Source organism: Schistocerca piceifrons, chromosome 9 (assembly GCF_021461385.2).
Source record: "Schistocerca piceifrons isolate TAMUIC-IGC-003096 chromosome 9, iqSchPice1.1, whole genome shotgun sequence".
Taxonomy (NCBI): domain Eukaryota; kingdom Metazoa; phylum Arthropoda; class Insecta; order Orthoptera; family Acrididae; genus Schistocerca; species Schistocerca piceifrons.
In genome coordinates this window covers 197,592,371-197,614,979 of record NC_060146.1, presented here as the reverse complement: position 1 = coordinate 197,614,979, position 22,609 = coordinate 197,592,371, and the positions used below count along the sequence as shown (strand labels likewise).

The following is a 22,609-nucleotide window of genomic DNA, read 5'->3' as shown; positions in this document are numbered from 1 at the left end:
TGTGTGTGTTCCGTAAGACATCGCTGGAGACTTACTTTGCATTAGTATCGCAATGCTTGCGTAAAACTGTATGTGTAGTCATGCGCCCGCATTAATTTAAATGCTTTGTGATTGCGGTACCTGTAATTATAAGTTAAGATTTGCTGCTGCTTGTGAATATTATGCAAGTAAATGGAATTATTTTCTGTGTGTCTCAGGATAAACAGACTAATGACACCCAGCTCCAAGGGTGGATTAATAACATGGAACATCTGCGAGACATGCTGGACACGAAATTATGGGGTTGGGTACAGGATATGGAACGTATCAGCGAGCAGATAGCGAACTACAAGGTGGAAGAGGACGTGGACAAGCCTGGGATGTATATAATAAGGTATAAACCAGTTTGTATTGAAACCTTTGTCCAATTATTTATGATTCGCGAACGTTTATTTAGTATTAGGCGAACTACTAAAATTATTTCATGCAGGGTGGTGTAAACAAATGTGAAGGATTGACAGCAGCAGAGGAGACGGCTACAACAATTAGTCGCTTTGAGATTACGATTAGTTTTCAGTTTCTGTGTTTGTCTTTTGTCTCAAAATGGGCTACATATTACGCAGCGGCTGAGTAGAGCCACCCATAACCAGCGACTGTTACTACTCTGACTAGCGAAAACACTACTAAAGTTTTTATTATTTATCGAAATACTGATAACCTGTGAAAGCTTGTGTTACCTGACAAGAAAGTTGAATATGTTGTCACCGTAATACAACTGCACGGAACTATGCAGACGCAACGAAAATAAATAAATAAATTAGTAAATAAACTAAAGATAAAATAGTCACCTACAGGAGAAATCAAGCTGATACCGTGTAATATCGCTTATCACAAGCTGCGACTTGGTCGCGGACTAAAACAGTGATCCAGGAATTGTAGAAGGAATTTCTTTTATTTCCTCCACTGATCACAAAACTTTTGCCCCTTAGGCTACCGGGTTCTGTCAGGAAAGACAATCTTCAGATCTGTTTTATTACGTGTCGTTGGTTTTATTACATTAGAATATGTTATAAACCAGATCTGAAGATGGTCATTGCTGACCAAGACCGGTAGCCAAAGGACCGAAATTTTTTTGGTCATTTGCTGAAATAAGAGAAATTCACCATCTATCGCATATAGTCTTTATAACGGCATCATTTCGGTGAGGAAGAGCGTCCACAAGTCATGTGGGTATCAGTAAACGAATAAAAATGCCATGTAGCAAAAAAAAAATGAATAAATAAATAAATAAATAAAAATGTTCAAATGTGTGTGAAATCTTATGGGACTTAACCGCTAAGGTCATCAGTCCCTAAGCTTACACACTACTTAACCTAAATTATCCTAAGGACAAACACACACACCCATGCCCGATGGAGGACTCGAACCTCCTCCGGGACCAACCTCACAGTCCATGACTGCAGCGCTACAGACCGCTCGGCTAATCCCGATCGGCAGCTACGTAGCGATGAGGATTAAACAACATTGGTTGTGGCCATAATTTTTTTGTATCTTTAAATCTGTTCATAGCATAGAGCTAAATACTATACGTTGCAAGCATAGGGCAACAGATATGGTTGGCCACTGGAGGACTTATGGGGCCATGGAGCAATGAAGTTTGGAATCTCGAGGACGGTGAGTCTATCTTGTGGGTAACAAGCGAAAAGTTTTGCTTTACTTGCATTTTCAGGGAGGAGCAGGTTGTTAAGAAGGAGTGGGTGATAAGGGAAGAATTGTTGTTAATAAGTCAATGCGAAGCCTTCCAGCCCTCAGTTGAGTTTGTGGGTCGTGTTGTATCGATTTTGGAGCATGTCTGTCGCCAGTGCTGGGATGTTTCGGCATTGACGATATCGCGGTCTGCTACTACTGGTTTAGGGGTTAGCGTTCTTGCTTCTAGATCCTGGACACTTGGGCCTGATTCCCATCTAGATCATGGATTTTCTCCTCCGGAGGACTCGGTGATTGTGTTGTCCTCACCATTTCATCTCATCATAATCGTCGTGCAAGTCACTGAAGTGGCGTCAAAAATGGTTCAAATGGCTCTGAGCAATATGGGACTTAACATCTGTGGTCATCAGTCCCCTAGAACTTAGAACTACTTAAACCTAACTAACCTAAGGACATCACACACATCCATGCCCGAGGCAGGATTCGAACCTGCGACCGTTGCGGGCGCGCGGTTCCAGACTGAAGCGCCTGGAACCGCTCGGCCACACCGGCCGGCGAAGTGGCGTCACACAGAAAGACTTACACTAGGTAGTCAAACTAGTCCAGATGGGGTCTGTTGGCCAATAATGCCATACGAACATTTCATTTTCAATTCAACGATATCGTGGATGTGTAATGGCCAGTGATGGGTTTGTGTGTCCAGTGATGGGTGTGAAGAAAATGGCAGTAGTGGCTGCAGAATTCTTAGTATGTTGCAAGACCTTGTGGCGTGCGGAGATTCTGTGGGATACACGGAATGAGAGAGAGAGAGAGAGAGAGAGAGAGAGAGAGAGAGAGAGAGCTTGCAGCTGCAGTAAAGTTTTGTTGCAGGAAGGAAGTAGTGTTGGAGGTATCTTCATGGTCTGGAGGGTGGCAGGGTGGCTTCTGGTGTGAATATGGATAAATTCCCTGTCCAGATTTTGTGGTGGAGTTCTTGGATTGTTTTATGTGGGTTACTGTGGGCAGGTTTGAAGGTGGGGTGATTACGGTTGACCATTGGAATGATCGCTTCCATCTGGATAAAGGACTTCTGCATTTATATATTTCAGTAGGTTTTTGGAGATTTCACTTTGAAGATGGGTGCATCAAGGAAGTCGACTAGATATCGCAGAATGTAGATGAACAACTGTCATCCCCAGTTGAATTTAGTGTGGGAACTGCTGTACAGATACGTATAAGCAACAACAGTATGTGAAAAAGGTCTGATGAATGTGAATGAAGAAATTCTATTGGACAGATATAAATGGTGGCACTGGTGGCTACTAGGGAGGTAAAATACATTCTCAGGATGAAGTTGAAACAAATCAACCTAGAGCAGCCTGATACATTCCATATTTCATTTCTGTTGTACCGATTTATGGAATTCTGTTTGACAACTGAGCCGATTTCTAGAAATCTGTTCCCCAGTATCCTGGAGAATAATAACGTTTGTGAGGATCCAGTCACTGACACACATCTCGCTTGGTTCTCCCCGTCTGTTTAGTTGCGTGTTTCCTTATTTAATGAGTTGCACACCACCACAATAGAAATGGATGAGCCATGGAACACGTGATCTGGAAATCCGTTTGCAGGTGGCAGGCATTTACCTAAGGGCGGGACAATTTCTACATTGTGGAAAGGGCAGGGCACTGACAGCATATCAGGCTTAGGATCTGCCGTGTCATCCAATGAGGCTCCAGGTCCAAAGAATTACACACTTGTCCAGCACAGCAGGGGTGAATTCCTAAAAAGCTCAGTTTGGGAACAATGGCCTATGTCTGGAAAATGCAACGTAAATTATTTTATGTGCTCCTATCCCTGTTAGTAAGGAGCTCTCAATCGAGCGGTTTTTACACCTTCTAGTAAAGATAGAGGAAGCCATCCAGTGCAAATGATGGCAATCTTGAAATGTTCACTCAAGAAAGCTATGTAGCAGTTACTGTTAAAGTTTTTCTCCTTTTCTTGGCGAGAGATGGCACTCTCTGGACGCAGAACCATATGGCGAGAGATGGCGCCATCTGGACGCAAAACCATATGAACAGCAAGTCAATGACCAAGTCAAGAAAGCTATGTAGCAGTTACTGTTAAAGATTTTCTCCTTTTTTTTGTGAGGGATGGCACTCTGGACGCAGAACCATATGAACAGTAACTCAATAATTTTCTCTCTCATGACACGACATAGAACCTCATTGGGTGGCTTAAGAGGTATCTGCTAGGTAGGATGCTGGAGCTCCACTTCCAAAAATTTCATTGGATAGTCTTTGGCTGAGACTTCTCATTGGGGGAGTAATGTTTGTGTAGATCATTGTGGGAGACTCTGTGTCAGAGACGAGCGTAAAATTTGGGAGATTTGTTTGGAGGATGTGGAGGAAGACAACTGTTTGGGAACGTGGAGGAAGACACTTCATCGAAAGACCCAGATGAGCGGCAGAGACTTGCACTTGAAAATAAGCTCGTCACCTGATGAGTGATAGGTTGTTGCTGTCAGCAGGTCACAGTGGACGCAGGCTTTGCTGATTTTAACCGTCGATTTTGGTGAGAATAGCTTGAAATGTGGATTTTTGTGGGAGGAGAATTGTTAGATGTTCTCAATTAGTTTTTTAAAACTTCATTAGACTACTTGGCTTGATATTTCGTCTTGAAGAAGTGGGCTCATCCATGATGAAGATGATTTAAATATTTACATGTGAAGCCAAAATTTTGTTGCCTGGTATGATTGAACCTGTCATTATGCACTCAAAAGCAGTATATGCATTTCTGGGTGACAAACTATTGTGACAGTCGTCATACATAGGCCAACCAGTCAGCCAACCTCCCCTGCTGAGCACATCATTCCTGACCTGTTTGTGTGGGCGATTTTATAGCTGTCTGATGTGTGGTCTGGGTGGGCTGGGTTACCAGGGGACCTCTAACGGCTTACCTTGACCACTGTCTGCCATCCCACACTCCGTCTGTGGAGGAAAGTATGGAGGTAGGCCTTGCCACACAGTCACAAGCAATGTACCCTCACACTGTTAGTGACCTGCTCAGTGGGGAGGGGGGGATTTTCTTTTTGGAGGGGGAGGAGGGTCAGCCGACCAGTCTAGCTATGAATGGGTGGCTTAAGACTGAGTTACATGCCCCAATTTTCACTACTTTTACTTCCTTTTTTTATTTTATTAGCTATTTCATTGTGTGTCCTTCGTGTGTGTATGCTCCTAAAGAGTAAATAAAACAGTGGTCATTCTGGACCAATAACCTCAATTCTGTAGATAGACCAACCATAGTTATTAATCGTTAGTAATTTTGTAACAACAGACACCCAGAACTCATTCAGAATGGCCATTCTTCCCTCATATGCAATCCATTGTGTGCCAAATTCAGTTACGTACCTGAGTTAATGCGGAGTAATCTGAGTCTCGTTTGGTCCAGCTAGAGTAGATCACAAAAAGAACAAGGTTCATTAGCTCGACTCACTGCCTTGGAAGTGTTCAGCAGGGTGTCTGAACAGAGTTTTAGCTATGTGAGGATGTTTTTGACGTGTGGCTACTGTGTAGGGTTACTGCTCCACTATTCAGCGTATGGCATTGCTACTGTGTGTTGTCTCGTTTGGTCCAGCCAGAGTAGATCACAAAAAGAACAAGGTTCATTAGCTCGACTCACTGCCTTTGAAAGTGTTCAGCAGGCTGTCTGAACAGAGTTTTAGCTATGTGGGGATGTTTTTGACGTGTGGCTACTGTGTAGGGTTACTGCTCCACTATTCAGCGTATGGCATTGCTACTGTGTGTAGGTTACTGGTTAGCTATAGGTTATCGGAGACAAGCAGACAGTGTGATGCAGTAAAACCATGGATAGACTGTTGGGTGAGCATGTTGGTGAGCTGGACGTTTCTGGAACAGATGTTTGGTGAAGAATAATGAACTGATACGCTGCCATTTGGGTTGAGGTAACTTTTATTGATAAGCTGTAGAATGTGCAATTGATTGTGAGTGTAGGTGGTGGTTACATTGAGGTGGCATCCTGAATGGGCAGCTGGGGTGAACTGGTGTAGGGTTTGGCGGTTGAGGTAATTTTTCTTGATAAGCTGTACAATGTGCAATTGATTGTGAGTGTAGGTGGTGCTTACATTGAGGTGGAATACTGACTGGGCAGCTGGGGTGAACTAGTGTAGGATTTGGGGAAGTTCAATAGGGTGAATGTTTCTGAGGACTGTGGTAACAAGTCCGACTAAATGTTTGGATGGTAGGAGAGTCTTTGTGGAGGTGTATGGCCATCTTGCAGATGAGCTTTCGATGGTTTGACTTTATGGCGTTGGAAACAAGCGAAGGCTCTGTTTTTTGACTGGTTGTTGCTCAAAGTGGATTCTGAGAAAATATGTACTAAATGAATGGTACTGTGAATGTTATGGCTGTGGACGATGTCATATATATATATATATATATATATATATATATATATATATATATATATATATACAGGGCTATTACATATGATTGAAGCGATTTCATAAATTCACTGTAGCTCCATTCATTGACATATGGTCACGACACACTACAGATACGTAGCAAAACTCAAAGTTTTGTTCGGCTGAAGCCGCACTTCAGGTTTCTGCCGCCAGAGCGCTCGAGAGCGCAGTGAGACAAAATGGCGACAGGAGCGGAGAAAGCGTATGTCATGCTTGAAATGCACTCACATCAGTCAGTCATAACAGTGCAACGACACTTCAGGACGAAGTTCAACAAAGATCCACCGACTGCTAACTCCACTCGGCGATGGTATGCGCAGTTTAAAGCTTCTGGATGCCTCTGTAAGGGGAAATCAACGGGTCGGCCTGCAGTGAGCGAAGAAACAGTTGAACGCGTGCGGGCAAGTTTCACGCATAGTGATGTGAAAGATTCAGTGTTTAAACCTCCTCTACCAAGAAACGTGCCAGAACTGCGAGCTCGCATCAACAATGCTTTCGAACTCATTGATGGGGACATGCTGCGCTGAGTGTCAGATGAACTTGATTATCGGCTTGATGTCTGCTGAATCACTAAAGGGGCACATATCGAACATTTGTGAATGCCTAAAAAAACTTTTTGAGTTTTTGTATGTGTGTGCAAAGCATTGTGAAGATATCTCAAATAATAAAGTTATTGTAGAGCTGTGAAATCGCTTCAATCATTTGTAATAACCCTGTATATATTCTGGCGTTGATTTTCTGCAAGCGTCCTCCACTGTGATCTGAAGATTGACACCGATGATCTCAATAGTAAGTGTGATATTGCACTACCTGTGTTATTCCGAACTACGAGACGCATGGTTGACGACGTACGAAAGTTTGGATCTGGCCGTGAGTCCCGCTCAGATAGCCAAACGATATGGCGACCACTCACCACAAGCGGAAAATTGGGGGTCGAGTCCCAGTCTGGCACCAATTTTCCATGTCGTCATTCCATTATACAGCTGATGGTAGTCCATATTCGCAACTGAGAATACATTTCATGCATTAGATGGTAAGTGTTGAGGAGTGGTGTAGATCATATTGTCATCTGGGGAGATAATGGGACACTGTCTTTAGGGTAGCTCTGGAACCAAAGGCTGAAGACCTGCAGAGTAGGTGGGTGTACAAATGGGGTCGATGGATATTTATGTACTTTGGAAATATTTTTGGATTTACTGTAATAGGGTTCTGAAATTTAGGTACTGTAAGGACAGCATGAAGACTAAAAGGTGAGGGAGGTGAACTGGAAAGTATATGTGGGTGTATTGGAAAATGATAGTTGAGAGGTTTCATGTCTATGAGTCCAGTAAATTATTTTATTTTATTTTACTGTAGGCTCATGGGTTATCTGCGCTATTTCGTCTGTGTGGACGTGTGACTGCATCGATCAGGTTTGTGGGATTGTAGGTGGCACTACTTGGATGTAAGCAGGGACATTAACAGGAGGTCATGATGGTCGGTGCAGTGGTGCCGAATACGGCTGCTACTTCAGGCGCAGGCAATGGAGCTGACGATGGGGGAGTCGTGGTGCTGGGACTGGAGATGGTTTTGGTGATGCCGGTGGTGGTGGAGCCTATGACAGTGACAGTGCAGGCGACCATGCTGATGCAGGAGCATTTGGAGGAGGTGCTGGTGTAGAAGCTTCAAAACTGGAGCTTGTGAGTGGTAGAACACTCGATAGAACGTGTAAGGGTAAGAGATTATTGGTGAAGAACCATTATGTGACTGCAGGAAAAGGAGCTGAGGTGGTGGCGTAAGTTACATGGTTACTGCCGGTTGGACCTCGGTGCGAAGTCGCAGACTGTAGGACTATCAGGAGCAGTAAAATTCTAGTGGCAACGGTGGAGCTTTGGTAACGTCCTTCTAGTTCATGGACGACAGCATTACGCGCAACGTGTATAGCTGTAATGTCACCATTTACAGTAGGTCATCCGATAACTCCACCAGTCCACACAATTACTGCGGCTGCATAATATCGGTAGTAATGACTCCAGGGCAACAAGCCAGAAACAGTGGATCGCACACTGACCCCTGGGACAGCCTTGTTGCACAGACTGATGACGATTGCCTGCCATGGTAGTAATATTCCAGGCATTTGTACAGAGACTCTGGGCCCTCCTATTCCCTCTGCCGAGGAAAGGAATACGGCCACCGGAGGCTGTCTAAGGCATCTATAACGACAATAATCAGTCAAAATCACATTATTTATTGCGTCCTCTGTCGACAGGTTGCTTCGTGCACCAATGCACGAGCAGGGAAACTGTGTATGGTAGTCAATATTCTATCGTTATTGGTATGTACTACGATGGTAAATTGTTCATTAGTTTCGAGGCTTTTCCATATGCCTTTATTTGCTGGAAATTACGTGCTCACCTCCTTCATGCGCTGAAACGTATTCTTTGCTTACCTTAGGGAAAGAATCCGTTGCATCACATCAGTAGCATCTGAAACGTCCCCTTAGAAAAATTGTACATGACTGTGCTTAAACTGACACACAATATTTTTAGCGCAACGAAATCTGACTTTCACAAATCCCTCCAAAAGAATGGCCCTGACTAACATTAACCTATACGTTTCACAAATCACTTACCTCACAAAAATCTTGGTTACTCGAACTGCTGCAATACAGCAGCGCCACTACTGCCAGCTAAATAAAAGATTCAAACTACAGAAGGCACTAACTACTGATAGGCATAGTTAGCAAATGAAAGATTTTAATAGAGAACAAACAATGTATTTACCTTAATAGTCATCAAAAGTCATAATATATATATATAGCAGTTCATGAAATCCAGTCTTACAAATTTCAAAACTCCGACATTTCTCTCCCTACATCTACCACTGCTGGCGGCTCATCTCCACCTGCGCAACGCTACGTGCTGTTAACAGCCAACAGCCCAACACTACAATGGCAGACAACAATGCAAACTAGCCACAGACTGCACACAGCACAGCCAGTGATTTTCATACAGAGCGCTACGTAACGTTGCCAATAAGAAAACATAAACAGCCTACTTACACATCCATCTGCTGGTCTCCATCCCCACACAGACCGCCGTGTAATGGTAACGTAGACCATGGTCAGTAACCATCTACCACCATCTGCGTCATGTAAAACGAACAGAATTCATCATGGCAAAGGGTTCTAAATGTGCCTAGCTCGTAAGTGGAGTTGGAATAGTACTGTACTTCCTAGCACAACGGCCAGCACCGGAATCATTGCAATGAAATGATCTGTAAGCCTTATTACCATAACATCACATGTCCTGGAAAGGATTACTTTCTGGTGATATGGGAGACTCAGAAATCTATTCGTTATCACCCACCTTCGCCCTTTAACTGACAATGTGGTTCTCAAGTAACGTTGATATCCAAAGACCGCTCTTCTTAGCTTGCGAGTCCTTTGCGTTTTAATTGGCCGTATTTAAACTTTCCACCATTCATAGGGCTATGGGGAAAGCAGTCGCAGATTAATTAGAACGAAACTCAGACTGCAGTTATTAGTATGCACTCTTCACCTTGTTACACCGCCATCAATTTTGAGGCCTCTAGCCACATGATCAGATGTACTCCATACCAAACGTCGGATCGATGTGCTGTACACTAGTCTTAGGACCATAGCTTATGAACATGAATTGTTCTGTGATAACTTGCACTGTCAAACGTGAAACCTGCATCACAACTCACGAACAGACCAGGGACTGATTGCAGAACTATGTACACGAATATTTGTATGCAATAGTGATGCGTTATTTTGTCATGTTTTATGCCAGGAAGCCTATAGTGCTGCAAATTAAGGTACAAATTGGCGAAAACGGGCAGTTGCTGATTTCTGCTGATCAAAGCATTTCTGACAAATGTGCATACAGACGACACGTGCAGACGTGAGCAGAAACCAAACGAAAGTGCAACCACTGACAATGGTTTCAACGAGTAAAACCAAACGTGAATGTTAAAAGAAATACACGTTTCAGTGGTTGTAAAGGCGGACTTGAAGTACCTTTCCCCTTTCAGTAATTCTTTTTCACGTCTGGAATAAAAATTTTGTAATTTTGTTTCCAAAGACAAGCTTTTCATATGGTAGAAACCAAAATTGGACTATTCAAAACCAAGTTATGGATTGTCCACTAACGGGGACACTGCGACTTAAAGGTATAATGTTTAACAGTTTTCAGATTTTCTTATTCTGTAGTTTTAAAATCTAGAATTACTGTGACATCTGCTCTTAGATAATATACTTGTAAAATATTTACGAACATTTATTAGAAAAAACTGTACAAAAGTGGAATGATGCTGGTGACATTGTATTTTCACGTAAAGTTTATTTCCTATGGAACTATAGATAGTACATGTAACCTCTTGCAATTTGTACAAAGATGGAGATCGCATTTGGTGCACTGTACGTGCTTTGCACCAGGATTTTTGCATCTAGATGCTGATTTCTGCTGATCAAAGCATGGTAAATGATTCACAGGGTCATATCTGACGTCCTCGAGCGGTTTCAGTTCATTTGTTCGTTCTTCAGGCACAGATACTTCTGTTGCTTTATTTGAGGATCTGTCTCTCTTCTTTATAGTCCGTTTTCGTGCCATAATTCACGATTCTGCGATATACTTCTTCAACAGCGCATGAATTGAGACAAAATAGGTTCATCCAAAACGTGATCCTTAGAAAGTATATCAAAATAACGCTCACCATCATGATTGTCTTCATCTAAATCTTCCTTAAGATAACCCACTGTCTGGGAAAGTTCAATATTGCCGGCAGCCACTGAAGAAAAATTGTTATCATCTTCAGATATATCACTATTTTCCCGAATTAGTAAAATCTCTTCCACACTGAGCTCTCCTTTATAATTCTTGATCATTGTTGAAATAATTCCAAGTAATTAATAATAAAAAAATGTTGTAGAAATAAGGTCAAACACTTGGAACCAGCACACAAGCAAAATGTGTACTGTGGTTGGCAACAAGAGATGTGGATGACGACGGATATTTTGTCCACTGTCGTTGACGGTTGACGATTGTTTGAAACTTTGCCATCACAACTGTAATTTCAATGGCTTATGATTACAACTCGTTTTTAAGTTACAGAAACCAGAATTTCAGTGAACACTTAGAAAAAATTATGCAGTATCATAAAAGCTAAGTAGTTGCACAGCCACATTCATTGCATGCCTTAGAAATTAAAACATCGTCAACAGATGGTACTTTAATGGAGCCTAGTAGAAGAAAACGTGCACTACAAAGTAAGCTATGCCCAGTGGATTACGAAGCTTTTAGAACGAGTACATAGACTGAAAATAAAATCGTCCACTACATTGGACAAAAACACCGAAAGGATTAAGTGATCAAACTTTGCTGTCGTCAGCTGCATTAGCTGCAATGGACTGGGTAAGTGGAACTATTTGACAGTACATTCGCACTTATTGGAAAGACGTCATCCTTCTTTGAGAGTTCTCTCTACAGCACCCTTGGGAAATAGAATTACTGCAGCTGTCCCATCAGTTAATCCAAATAAGGTACTTCCCTGCAGTTTGCCGGCCGGTGTGGCCGAGCGGTTCTAGGCTCTACAATCTGGAACCGCGCGACCGCTACGGTCGCAGGTTTGAATCCTGCCTCGGGCATGGATGTGTGTGATGTCCTTAGGGTAGTTAGGTTTAAGTAGTTCTAGGGGACTGATGACCTCCGATGTTAAGTCCCATAGTGCTCAGAGCCATTTGCACCGTTTGAACCCTGCAGTTTAAATCTGTTTACTTGACGAGAACTAGATCCTGGAAGTTTCAAATCAGTGCAGACTCTGCTACAATCAGGAAACAATTCTATAGCCCATTTCTGTGTAGGGTTCTTTTTTGCAGGAGTGCTAGTCCTGCAAGGTGTGTAGGAGAACTGTGAAATCTGGAAAGTAGGCAAAGAGGTCACGACATGTTGTTACGGGACTCAATAGTAAGGGGTAAAAATTAGAAAACTGTATTAAACCTCATTCACATTGCCACGACCAAACTCAGTTCAGGCCTGGGAACGGAGGAGGAACTAGGAAGTGAGCCAGTATGTTGCAAGTGTGTCTATCTCTTTCACAAGGGCACGAAGCAAGGAACTGTGACAGCAGTTAACATCCAGTTTTAAGCGAATATAGCAGAATAGGGGCGACACATGGAGTGATTGCGAAGTGAGCCTCATGTCGTAGCGTAATGTCAGCTCCCTTTAAATACCCCAGCTGTGGCCATGAATTGATCATGGGGTCAATGGCATTCACAGTAATAGCACTTGATTACATTATTACGATTATGTAGTGAATCTACGTACTAGATGCTCCATCACAGTCTATGAACTAGCCGAAGATGTGCTTGAGATTAACGGCTTCATATGATGAACTTCTTGCTGCTCGCCATCTACCATCTACTGTTGGAGAAACTACATCTACATCTACATGGATACTCTGCATATCACACTTAAGTGCCTGACTGTCTTCCGACAACTCCACATCGCAGGTTGCTGCCAGCACTGAACTTTTAGAAGCGAGAAACAAGGCCTCTAGGGTTCCACATTCCCATTCAACACTCAGGCGCCTCCATGTGCTGAATCTACCAGCCAGTAAGGAGGAGATCAACCGACCACACGACTACCGACACAAGTGCATAGCGGATGGGCTACTGAGGGTCACTGTACAGTTCAGGGTGGGACTAGGTACACACCTACAGCCAGCCCAAGACCGCTTCATGGTGGTCAACGGCGGCGCCTGCTAGCCGGCAACCCGCCACGGCAACAGGGCCGCTAAACCTCACCTGGGCGTGCAACCATGGAGCTGACTTGGCTCGCATCAACCAAAATCCAACACACAGCTGAAAGAGCGAGAGCCGACGCTGGTGTGGAAGAACAACGACGTATAAACATTGAGAACTCTAATAATATTTTAATAGCGTCGTTGACGCTTCACAGGTTCCCAACACCTATCCTGAGTTCAGAGAGAGGTGTCTCCACTTGGCCGTATGCAGTATCAAGAACATTAGGCTTGCAGCTGGTTGTAACAACCTGATGTTATATGCGAATAGCAGGCGGACAGATAAAGGATAATTGCAGAATGTGGTGCCAAACAACGTGGCACTACACAAAACTGGCGCTAATAGCATAGGCACATAGGGAACACACACGACACAGATCAGTAAGTCCACGGTATTGGTGGTAAGTTGAGAAAACTGTCCCGAAACACATGTGCTACAAAACGCCACTGTTTCCTGCTCATGTACCCCGACATCAATATGGAATATGATCATCATGCACACGTACACAAGCCGCACAATGGGTTGGCATACTCTGGATCAGGTGGTCGAGCAGCTGCTGAGTTATAACCTCCCATTCTTGCACCAGTGCCTGTCGGAGCTCCTGAAGTGTCGTAGGGGTTTGAAGACGTGCAGCGATACGTCTACCTAGAGCATCCCAGACGAGCTCGATGGGGTTTAGGTCTAGAGAACAGGCAGGCCACTCCATTCACCTGATATAAAGGTACTCCTCCACGATGGCAGCTCGGTGGGGCCGTGCGTTGTTATCTATCAGGAGGAAGGTGGGACCCTCTGCGTACCCTGAAAAGGCAGATATACTGGTGCAAAATGACGTCCAGATACACCTGGCCTGTTACGTTTACTCTGTCAAAGACATACAGGATGTACGTGCACCAATCATAATCCCACCTCACACCATCAAACCACGACCTCCATACAGGTCCCTTTCAAGGACATTAAGGGGTTGGTATCTGATTCCTGGTTCACTGTTCAGACTATACCTGGACTCGTTCGTGAACATAACCATGGACCACTGTTGCAATGACCGCGTACTGTGTTCGTGACACCTGTCTTTACGGGTTCTCCTATGAACAGGGGAAAGAGGAATGCACCTTGCAGGTCTCCGGGAGAATAAACCCTGTCTGTTCAGTCGTCTGTAGACTGTGTGCTTGGAGACAACTGTTCCAGTGGCTGCAGTAAGGTCCCGAGCAAGGCTACCTCCGAGGCCGTCTGCGGGCACTGATGGTGAGATATCGGTCTTCTTGTGGTGTTGTACACTGTGGACATCCAGTACTGTAGCGCCTGGACACGTTTCCTGCCTACTGGAATCGTTGCCATAATCTTGGGATCACACTTTGTGGCACACGGAGGGCTCGTGCTACGACCTGCTGTGTTCGACCAGCCTCCAGTCGCCCTAGTATTCTACCCCTCATAACGTCATCAATATGTGTTCTTTGAGCCATTTTCAACTCACAGTCACCATTAGCACGTCTGAAAACGTCTGCACACTTACTCGCTGCACCGTACTCTGACGTGCACCAACACACCTCTGCGTATGTGGACTGCTTGCTGCCAGTGCCACCATGCGACGACCGCAGGTGAAATGCACCGCATGGTCATACCCCGAGGTGATTTAAGGGGGGTAGGACGTCAAACGGGCCGACTTGGAGCAGGAGAGGCACCACAGGACATTTTATTTTCTACTGTCTATACTTTTACAAATAAATTCATAAACCTTTGTCAGCATGACCAGGAAGGATTCAGGATTCACATTCATAGCAGTGGAAGTGCAAAAACGTAACAAAATATTTTTTTTTTAGATATGAAATTTCATCATTTTTTCACTTACTGTTGGCTGCATTTGTTGCTATAGGTACATTTTTGTTCACAAGTAAGAGAGATTCTTTGATGAATTTTGCACAGAATACAAACCATACTTACAGGTGTATGAAACTGTAGAATTTTCCAAATCTATTAAAAACTATTGTAAAAATGGAGATAATTAACTACAATTTTTTTTCTAAAACGTGCAGTTTAAAACGTAACAGCTCATTCATGTTTTCATAAATTAAATAGATTCTAGAGTTTCAGACACCTGTAAGTATGGTATGTATGCTGTGCAAAATTCATTGAAGAGTCTCTCTTATTTATGAAGAAAAGTGTACCTATAGCAACAAATGCAGCCAATAGTAAGTGAAAAAAATGATGAAATTTCACATGTAAAAAAAATTATTTTGTTATGTTTTTGAACTTCCGCTGCTACGAGTGTGAATCCTGAATCCTTCCTGGTCGTGCTGACAAAGTTTTATGAATTTACTTGTAAAAGTATAGACAGTGAAAATTAAAATGTCCTCTGGTGCCTCTCCTGCTCCAACTCAGCCCGTTTGACGTCTTGTCCACCTTAAACCCCTAAACCGCCCACCAGAGCGTTGTTTCACCATGTATCAGCATTATCCTTAATTTATGAGCATGAGTGTACATCAGGCAGACATCGCCAAAGCTGTGATTGCTCACCCTACGACTTGTCAAGTTGCGCCCATCTCAGAGAAAATCTCGCACGGTCGTGGTTCTGCTGATGATTTCACTCTGTGGATCTGTTACAGGAATGTGCAGGTGTACGTTTCTGTAAGGAGTGCGTTATTTTTAAAGGATGCCAAGAGTGTATTCCACGCTTGCAATGCCTGCCACAACACTCGTCACAATTGCTGATACAGTCACAATTAAGACCTACCATGTACTTCCATTTGTACGTTACTCCACTATTGCACAACATTATAGTTTATACCAGACCAGTTAGCCATAAATGTTACGAGCTACCTTGAATTATGCCCTTGAGTTATGCCTGGTTAGCTCAGTGTGTGCTGTACGCGTGTTCCATCTTTATTTTATTGTGTACAGAGTTTAGTTAACACGAATTTTGATACATTACCTTCGGATATAGCAAAGCCCAACATATTATTCATGTGATTAATATAAATATCAAACGTTCACTTTCTTGCAACACACATGAAATTTTTATTTAAGGGAACATGTATTCTGTGCCGATTGTTACATTTGTGCAGTTTTCATTTCTCCAGTTTACATCTACAAGGAGTTCGTCAGTACAGAACAGACATACCATTCTGACAAGGCCTAGGAACAGTTAAAATAAATTTATGTTATTTCCTGGCAGATTAAAATTGTGTACCGGACCGAGAATCCTAACAGCTTTTTCCGCCAGTACCTCAAATCCTGCCTTTTACACTTCACGGAAGTTCACCCGCGAAACTTGGAGGACTAACGATTTTGGAAGAAAGGACACTGACATTTATGTTGTTTATTTACAGGGTGGTCAAGAACAGTCCGAAAAACTTTTGAAGGTGTTGCATGAAAGGTTGTGCTGAGAATTATTTGTTAAGAAAATATCCCAAACGCCACGCCATTTCCGAGTTAATTAGCACTGGAGTGAGGGAATTAGAACATTGGGCGAGGAAATTCAAGCGATTCGCCAGATACAATAAGTGTCAGTTGTTCTCACAATGAAGATGACAGCGCTCAAGACTACCCAGTCTGTGGCTCGGATTCGATCCTTATAATGTTCCCTGACCAATTTTTGTATCCCTTTCTTGTTCGGATTTAGGAAACGAAGCGAAGAACAGGTTTTGGCAGCTACGTCTCTGGCGAATCACTTAGATTAGGGAACGCATCGACTTGACTGGCTGACTTCAGTCAGAAATGGCGGAACGTACACTATGTGATACAAAGTATCCGGACACCTGGACGAAAATAAAAGTTCGTGCCGCGCTCCATCGGTACTACTAGAATTCAATATGGTGTTGGCCCACCCTTAGCCTTGATGACAGCTTCCACGCCGGCCTTAGTGGCCGAGAGGTTCTAGGCGCTACAGTCTGGAACCGCGCGACCGTTACGGTCGCAGGTTCGAATCCTGCCTCGGACATGAGTATGTGTAATGTCCTTAGGTTAGTCAGGTTTAAGTAGTTTTAAGTTCTAGGGGACTGATGACCTCAGAAGTTAAGTCCCATAGTGCTCAGAGCCATTTGAACCATTTTGAACAGCTTCCACTCTCGCAGGCATACGTTCAATGAGGTGCTGGAAGGTTTTTTTTGGAGAATGGCAGCCCATTCTTCACGGAGTGCTGCACTGAGGACAGGTATCAATGTCGGTCGGTGGGGCCTGGCACGAAGTCAGCGTTCCAAAACATCCCAAAGGTGTTCTTTAGGATTCACGTCAGGACTCTGTGCAGGCCAGTTCATTACATGGGTGTTATTGTCGTGTAACTACTCCTCCATAGGCCGTACATTAAGAAAAGTTGCTCGATCGTGATGAAAGATGCAATCGCCATCCTCGAGTAGCTCTACAACAGTGGGAAGCAAGAATGTAGGCCGGTGCTGTGACAGTGCTACGCAAAACAACTAGGTGTGCAAGCCCCCTCCATGAAAATACGACCACACCATAAGACCACCACCTCCGAATTTTACTGATGGCACTACACACACGTAAGCAGATAACGTTTAACGCGCTTTCGCCATACCCACACCCTGCCATCGGATCTCCACATTGCGTACCGTCATTCGTCAATCTACACAACGTTTTACCACTGCTTAATCGTCCAATGTTTACGCTCCTCATACCAAGCGAAGCGCCCTTCGGCATTTACCTGCTTGATTTGTGGCTTATGAGTAGCCGCTCGGCCATGACATCCAAGGTTTCTCACCTCCTGCCTAACTGTCATAGTACTTGCAGTGGATCCTGATAAAGTGGATCTAGGGAAGTTTTTAGGAGTGTGGAAATCTCGCGTACAGATGTATGACTCAAGTGACACCCAGTCACCTGACCACGTTCGAAGACCGCGAGTTCAATGGAGCGTCCCATTCTGCTCTCTCACGCATGTCTAATAACTACAGAGGTCGCTGATGTGGAGTACCTTGGAGTAGGTGGCAGTACAATGCATCTAATGTGAAAAACGTATGTTTTTGGGGGGGGGGGGGGGGGGTGTCCGGATACTTTTGATCACATAGTGTATCGAATTTTTTTCTTAACAATTATTTCTCAGCACAAACTACCACGTAACACCCTTACAAGCTTTACAGATTGATTCTGACAACCCTGTATATATATTCCTGCAGAAACAAAATGTGCACTCGTATTAGTTATCGCCTTTTTGTAAATTTCTGTTCTTTATGTAAATAGTTTTAAGAATGTGTACAGCTTTGCACGAAGATGTGGATAACTTTGTAAAAAATGTTCAAATGTGTGTGAATTCCTAAGGAACCAAACTGCTTAGGTCACCGGTCCCTAGACTTACACACTACTTAAGGGGGGTAGGACGTCAAACGGGCCGACTTGGAGCAGGAGAGGCACCACAGGACATTTTATTTTCTACTGTCTATACTTTTACCAATAAATTCATAAAATTTTGTCAGCATGACCAGGAAGAATTCAGGATTCACACTCATAGCAGTGGAAGTGCAAAAACATAACAAAATAATTTTTTTTTAGATATGAAATTTCATCATTTTTTCGCTTACTGTTGGCTGCATTTGTTGCCAAAGGATATTTTTCTTCACAAGTAAGAGAGATTCTTTCATGAATTTTGCACAGAATACAAACCATACTTACAGATGGTGCAAAATTCATCGAAGTATCTCTCTTACTTGTGAAGAAAAATGTCCTTTGGCAACAAATGCAGACAAAAGTAGGTGAAAAAAACGATGATATTTCATACCAAAAAAGATTTATTTTGTTATGTTTTTGCACTTCCACTGCTATGAGTGTGAATCCTGAATCCTTCCTGTTCATGCTGACAAAGTTTTATGAATTTTCTTGTAAAAGTACAGACAGTGTAAATTAAAATGTCCTGTGGTGCCTCTCCTACTCCAAGTCGGCTCGTTTGACGTCCTACCCCCTTAAACTAACTTATGCTAAGAAGAACATACACACCTAGGTCCGAGCGAGGACTCGAACCTCCGCAGGAGGGCCGGATAACTCTGAAGTTCATTGTAATTCATCACAATAAAAGAGCTTAAATTACGAAAGGCAGAGGTCCCAGATTTGAGTCCCAGCCAACCATATCGTTTTAAAACGATAGGTATTGTGAAACCAGCGCACACTCCGTTACTGAGTGAAAATTCATTCTGTATATTTTCATGTTCTTGCGTACAGTGCACATGATTTTTTTTTCTTTTAATTTTATCCGTGCAGCTTGTATGTTACAGGCTCCCGCTGTTGAATGATCGCCTGCTGTCCTATCACGGAAAGTACCTCTCCTTCCGTGACGAATTTACTGCACAATGCCAGGAGCAGCAGCCAGAGGCAGCAGTAATGTTTGGTCTCGCCGACGCGCTGTACGGCTTCTATCGTCGACTCTGGTTCGAGGAACTACAGAGATTTCTCCCATATTATGAACATCCCTTCAGCCTGAACAACCCACATCGACATTACGCACGTCATATCGACATTATAGGTAAGTTTAGTACTGGGACCTACCCACGTCATGTTTATGCACTGATCTGATGTCTATCTGTATTCTGATACGAGGAAAGAGGTTCGAAACCCTCCCCCCCCCCCGCCCCCCCCCCCCCCACCGCCCTCATTATCCAGTTCAGGTCTGCTCTGATTTTCTGCGTCAAGCAAGGCAGTAGCTGATATTATTTTTATCTTTAATTATTCGATTGGTTGGTTTGTTGATTTGGGTGGGGGGGGGGGGGGGGGAATGGAGGGGACGAGGCAGCGAAGTCATCGGATTAGGGAAGGATGGGAAGGAAGTCGGCCGTGCCCTTTCAAAGGATCCATCTCGCCATTTGCATCAAGCCATTTAGGGAATAAGTTTCCTTCAATTTATGTGTATGGTCACAATCTTATTTGTTTAACAGATTACCGGTTTCGGTCTTTAATGACCATCATCAGATCTGCAGCAAAAATGGGAAAAATATAAATACACTCGCAAACTGTATACAGCTTAAGAGCAATACATAGAGCATATTGAAAAGTAGTACTGACAAAATTTACATTTGTGCGCTTTAAATATGAAGAGGCATACCTGTTTCATAAAAACAAAGTGCTAATGTACTGCAGCCATAGTGGCATCGTCAAATGTTAAATGCGGAATCAGCACCAGCATATGCATATACATATAAATCACATCACATGCACGAGTCATGTTGTCAGTAAAACTACTGTTTAAAACAAGCTGCCGTACAGTAGCCACAAGATGTTTGTGTAGTAAGTTGACCAGATGTCGCTAATGTCGGCATATACTAGTTTTCAGTAATTAATTGAAACAGCGAAAATAAAAGGGGGATACAATAGTTAAAGTCTATAATAAGCTTATAAAGTATAAAAGGTGATACAGTAATAAAAAGCAATAAAAGGAAGAACACGACAAAAGTAATATTGTTAAAAAGATGAAGAGTTAAAAAACAATGGTTGACATATGCTCTAGTGCCAATATTCTAGACAATGACGTAAATGTTAAACACCGTTGATACTGCACCGGGTAATATTAAACAACATAAAACAAATCGCTAAAGGCGCCACAAATGGCAGAAAATGTAGTTCTGCACATAATCAGCGCCCTCTGTTAGCGCTGACGCCACAATTCCGCACAGGCGGGAAGTGGTTGGAGGAACATGACCGGCAGAGGGCCCCTCGTACCCTGCGGTACTCCGTTGCAAGAAGAGAATGAGAAAATTCCGTAACAGTGGATGATCTGTGGTGTCACCGCCAGACACCACACTTGCTAGGTGGTAGCTTTAAATCGGCCGCGGTCCATTAGTACATGTCGGACCCGCGGGTCGCCACTGTCAGTACTTGCAGACCTAGCGCCACCACATGGCAGGTCTAGAAAGACGGACTAGCACTCGCCCAGTTGTACGACGACTTTGCTTGGGACTACACTGACGAAGCCTTTCTCTCATTTGCCGAAAGACAGTTAGAATAGCCTTCAGCTAAGTCCATGGCTACGACCTAGCAAGGCGCCATTAGCCTTACAGTGCTTGTAATGAAAGTCTCATTTGTATCGTCAAGAGCGATGTACCACAATGATGGAATAAAGTTAAGTATCCGAGGAACTGCATACTTTTCTCTATAGCATTCACCAAGTATCCAGTTCCAGAACTCACGCCAGCCGGCGTGTGTGTACGCGTGCCTTTCGGCTACTTCCGAGTGGCGTGGCTGTCTTGCTACGCCACAACATGATCCACATTATCTGATTAATGCAGTCTATGAAATGAATAAAGAAGGAACATTTAGGGAAATCACGGAAAACATAAATCAACCGTCGTCCTCCCGAATGCGAGTACAGTATGCTAAGCACTGCACCGCCCCCTAGGTTTTCTGTTGGTTGGCAGGTATCCATCTACACATAGTAAAATCTAACAATTATTTTCTGTGCGTTATTGACTCCTGGACGAAACAGCGTGCAAAAAAAAAAAAAAAAAAAAAAAAAAAAAAAAAAAAAAAAAAAAAAAAAAAAAAAAAAAAAAAAAACAGAGTACAGGAAGTTTTACTGTGCTTATAGGAGACAAAAATAAACATTATTTTATGTGTAACTCTTCAGGCTTTCCCGGCGATCTAATGACATCTTGGGTTGTCAGGTGTTCTGCCGGATATCAGCGTCGTACTTGCACGATATTTCGGTCACGTAGCTCGAGACCTTCATCAGGTGCGACCTGAGATTGCTCCTCGAGTGGACCTGGTCCAGTATTTATGCCTATGGCCTTCCCCCTCCACCAACGGCTGCAGGCGCTTCCTCTGTGGTCCGCGCCCATTCCCTGCGACCTGCTGGAGCGTTGCTGCTCTGTTTTCCGTCCGCTGCGGTTCTAGGTGTTCCCTCTGCGGTCCGCGCCCACCAAACCCGCCCCTGGGGGTTTCATCTACGGTCTGGGGTACCAAGCGTTCCCCCTGCGGTCCGCGCCAGCTCACCACGAGGGGGAAGGCCACAGGCATAAATACTGGACCAGGCCCACTCGAGGAGCAGTCTCAGGTCGCACCTGATGAAGGTCACGAGCTACGTGACCGAAATATCGTGCAAGTGCGACGCTGATATCCGGCAGAACACCCGACAACCCAAGATGTCATTATTTTATGTGACAAAAATATCAGAGGTGCTAGGGGTCTATTAAGGTTTTGACAATAATAATGTCTAGAGACACTGTTCAAACTGACGTGTGATAAATAGTGTTTTAGACATGTTGCTGAAAATGTCGAGGAGGAAAAAAGACAGAAATCCATAGGTCAGCAACATCTCAAAAACAATATTCATAACACGGCAATTTAAACTTCATCCCCGAACATGACTAACATCAAAACCTCCATCGGCCCCTAGGCCCTAGCAGGGAACAGAGCACGTCCGACATATACGTCACATAGAGAAACTGGTTGCTTCTATCTTTTCTAAAAACTATAAAATATTGTATACGCAGATTTTTACCCTGTTTATACGGCTCGTTTGAAAAACGACAATTAACATCTGTAACACAACAGTTGCTGTCGTTAATTTTCTTTCGTTTTTGCAGTATTTTAAATTTCTCTTACTTTTTGAATTTTCTGTTTCTCTTTCATTCATTCATTCATCAATGTTCTGTCCTAGGACAGGTCTTCACATCTAGCTATCCATGGACTGCTGTCTTTTGCTACTTTACTGTATTTATACTATCCACCAT

At 43.5% G+C, this 22,609-nt stretch overlaps 1 protein-coding gene across 1 annotated transcript in view; it reads left to right on the top strand.

Moving 5' to 3' along the window:
* LOC124717127 overlaps positions 1 to 22,609 on the top strand; it is an 85,368-nt gene that overhangs the window by 50,879 nt on the left and 11,880 nt on the right. The window contains exons 5-6 of the mRNA XM_047243863.1: positions 198 to 373; positions 19,163 to 19,410. Coding sequence (XP_047099819.1) covers positions 198 to 373; positions 19,163 to 19,410 — 424 coding nt within the window. The remainder of the gene's footprint in view (positions 1 to 197; positions 374 to 19,162; positions 19,411 to 22,609) is intronic.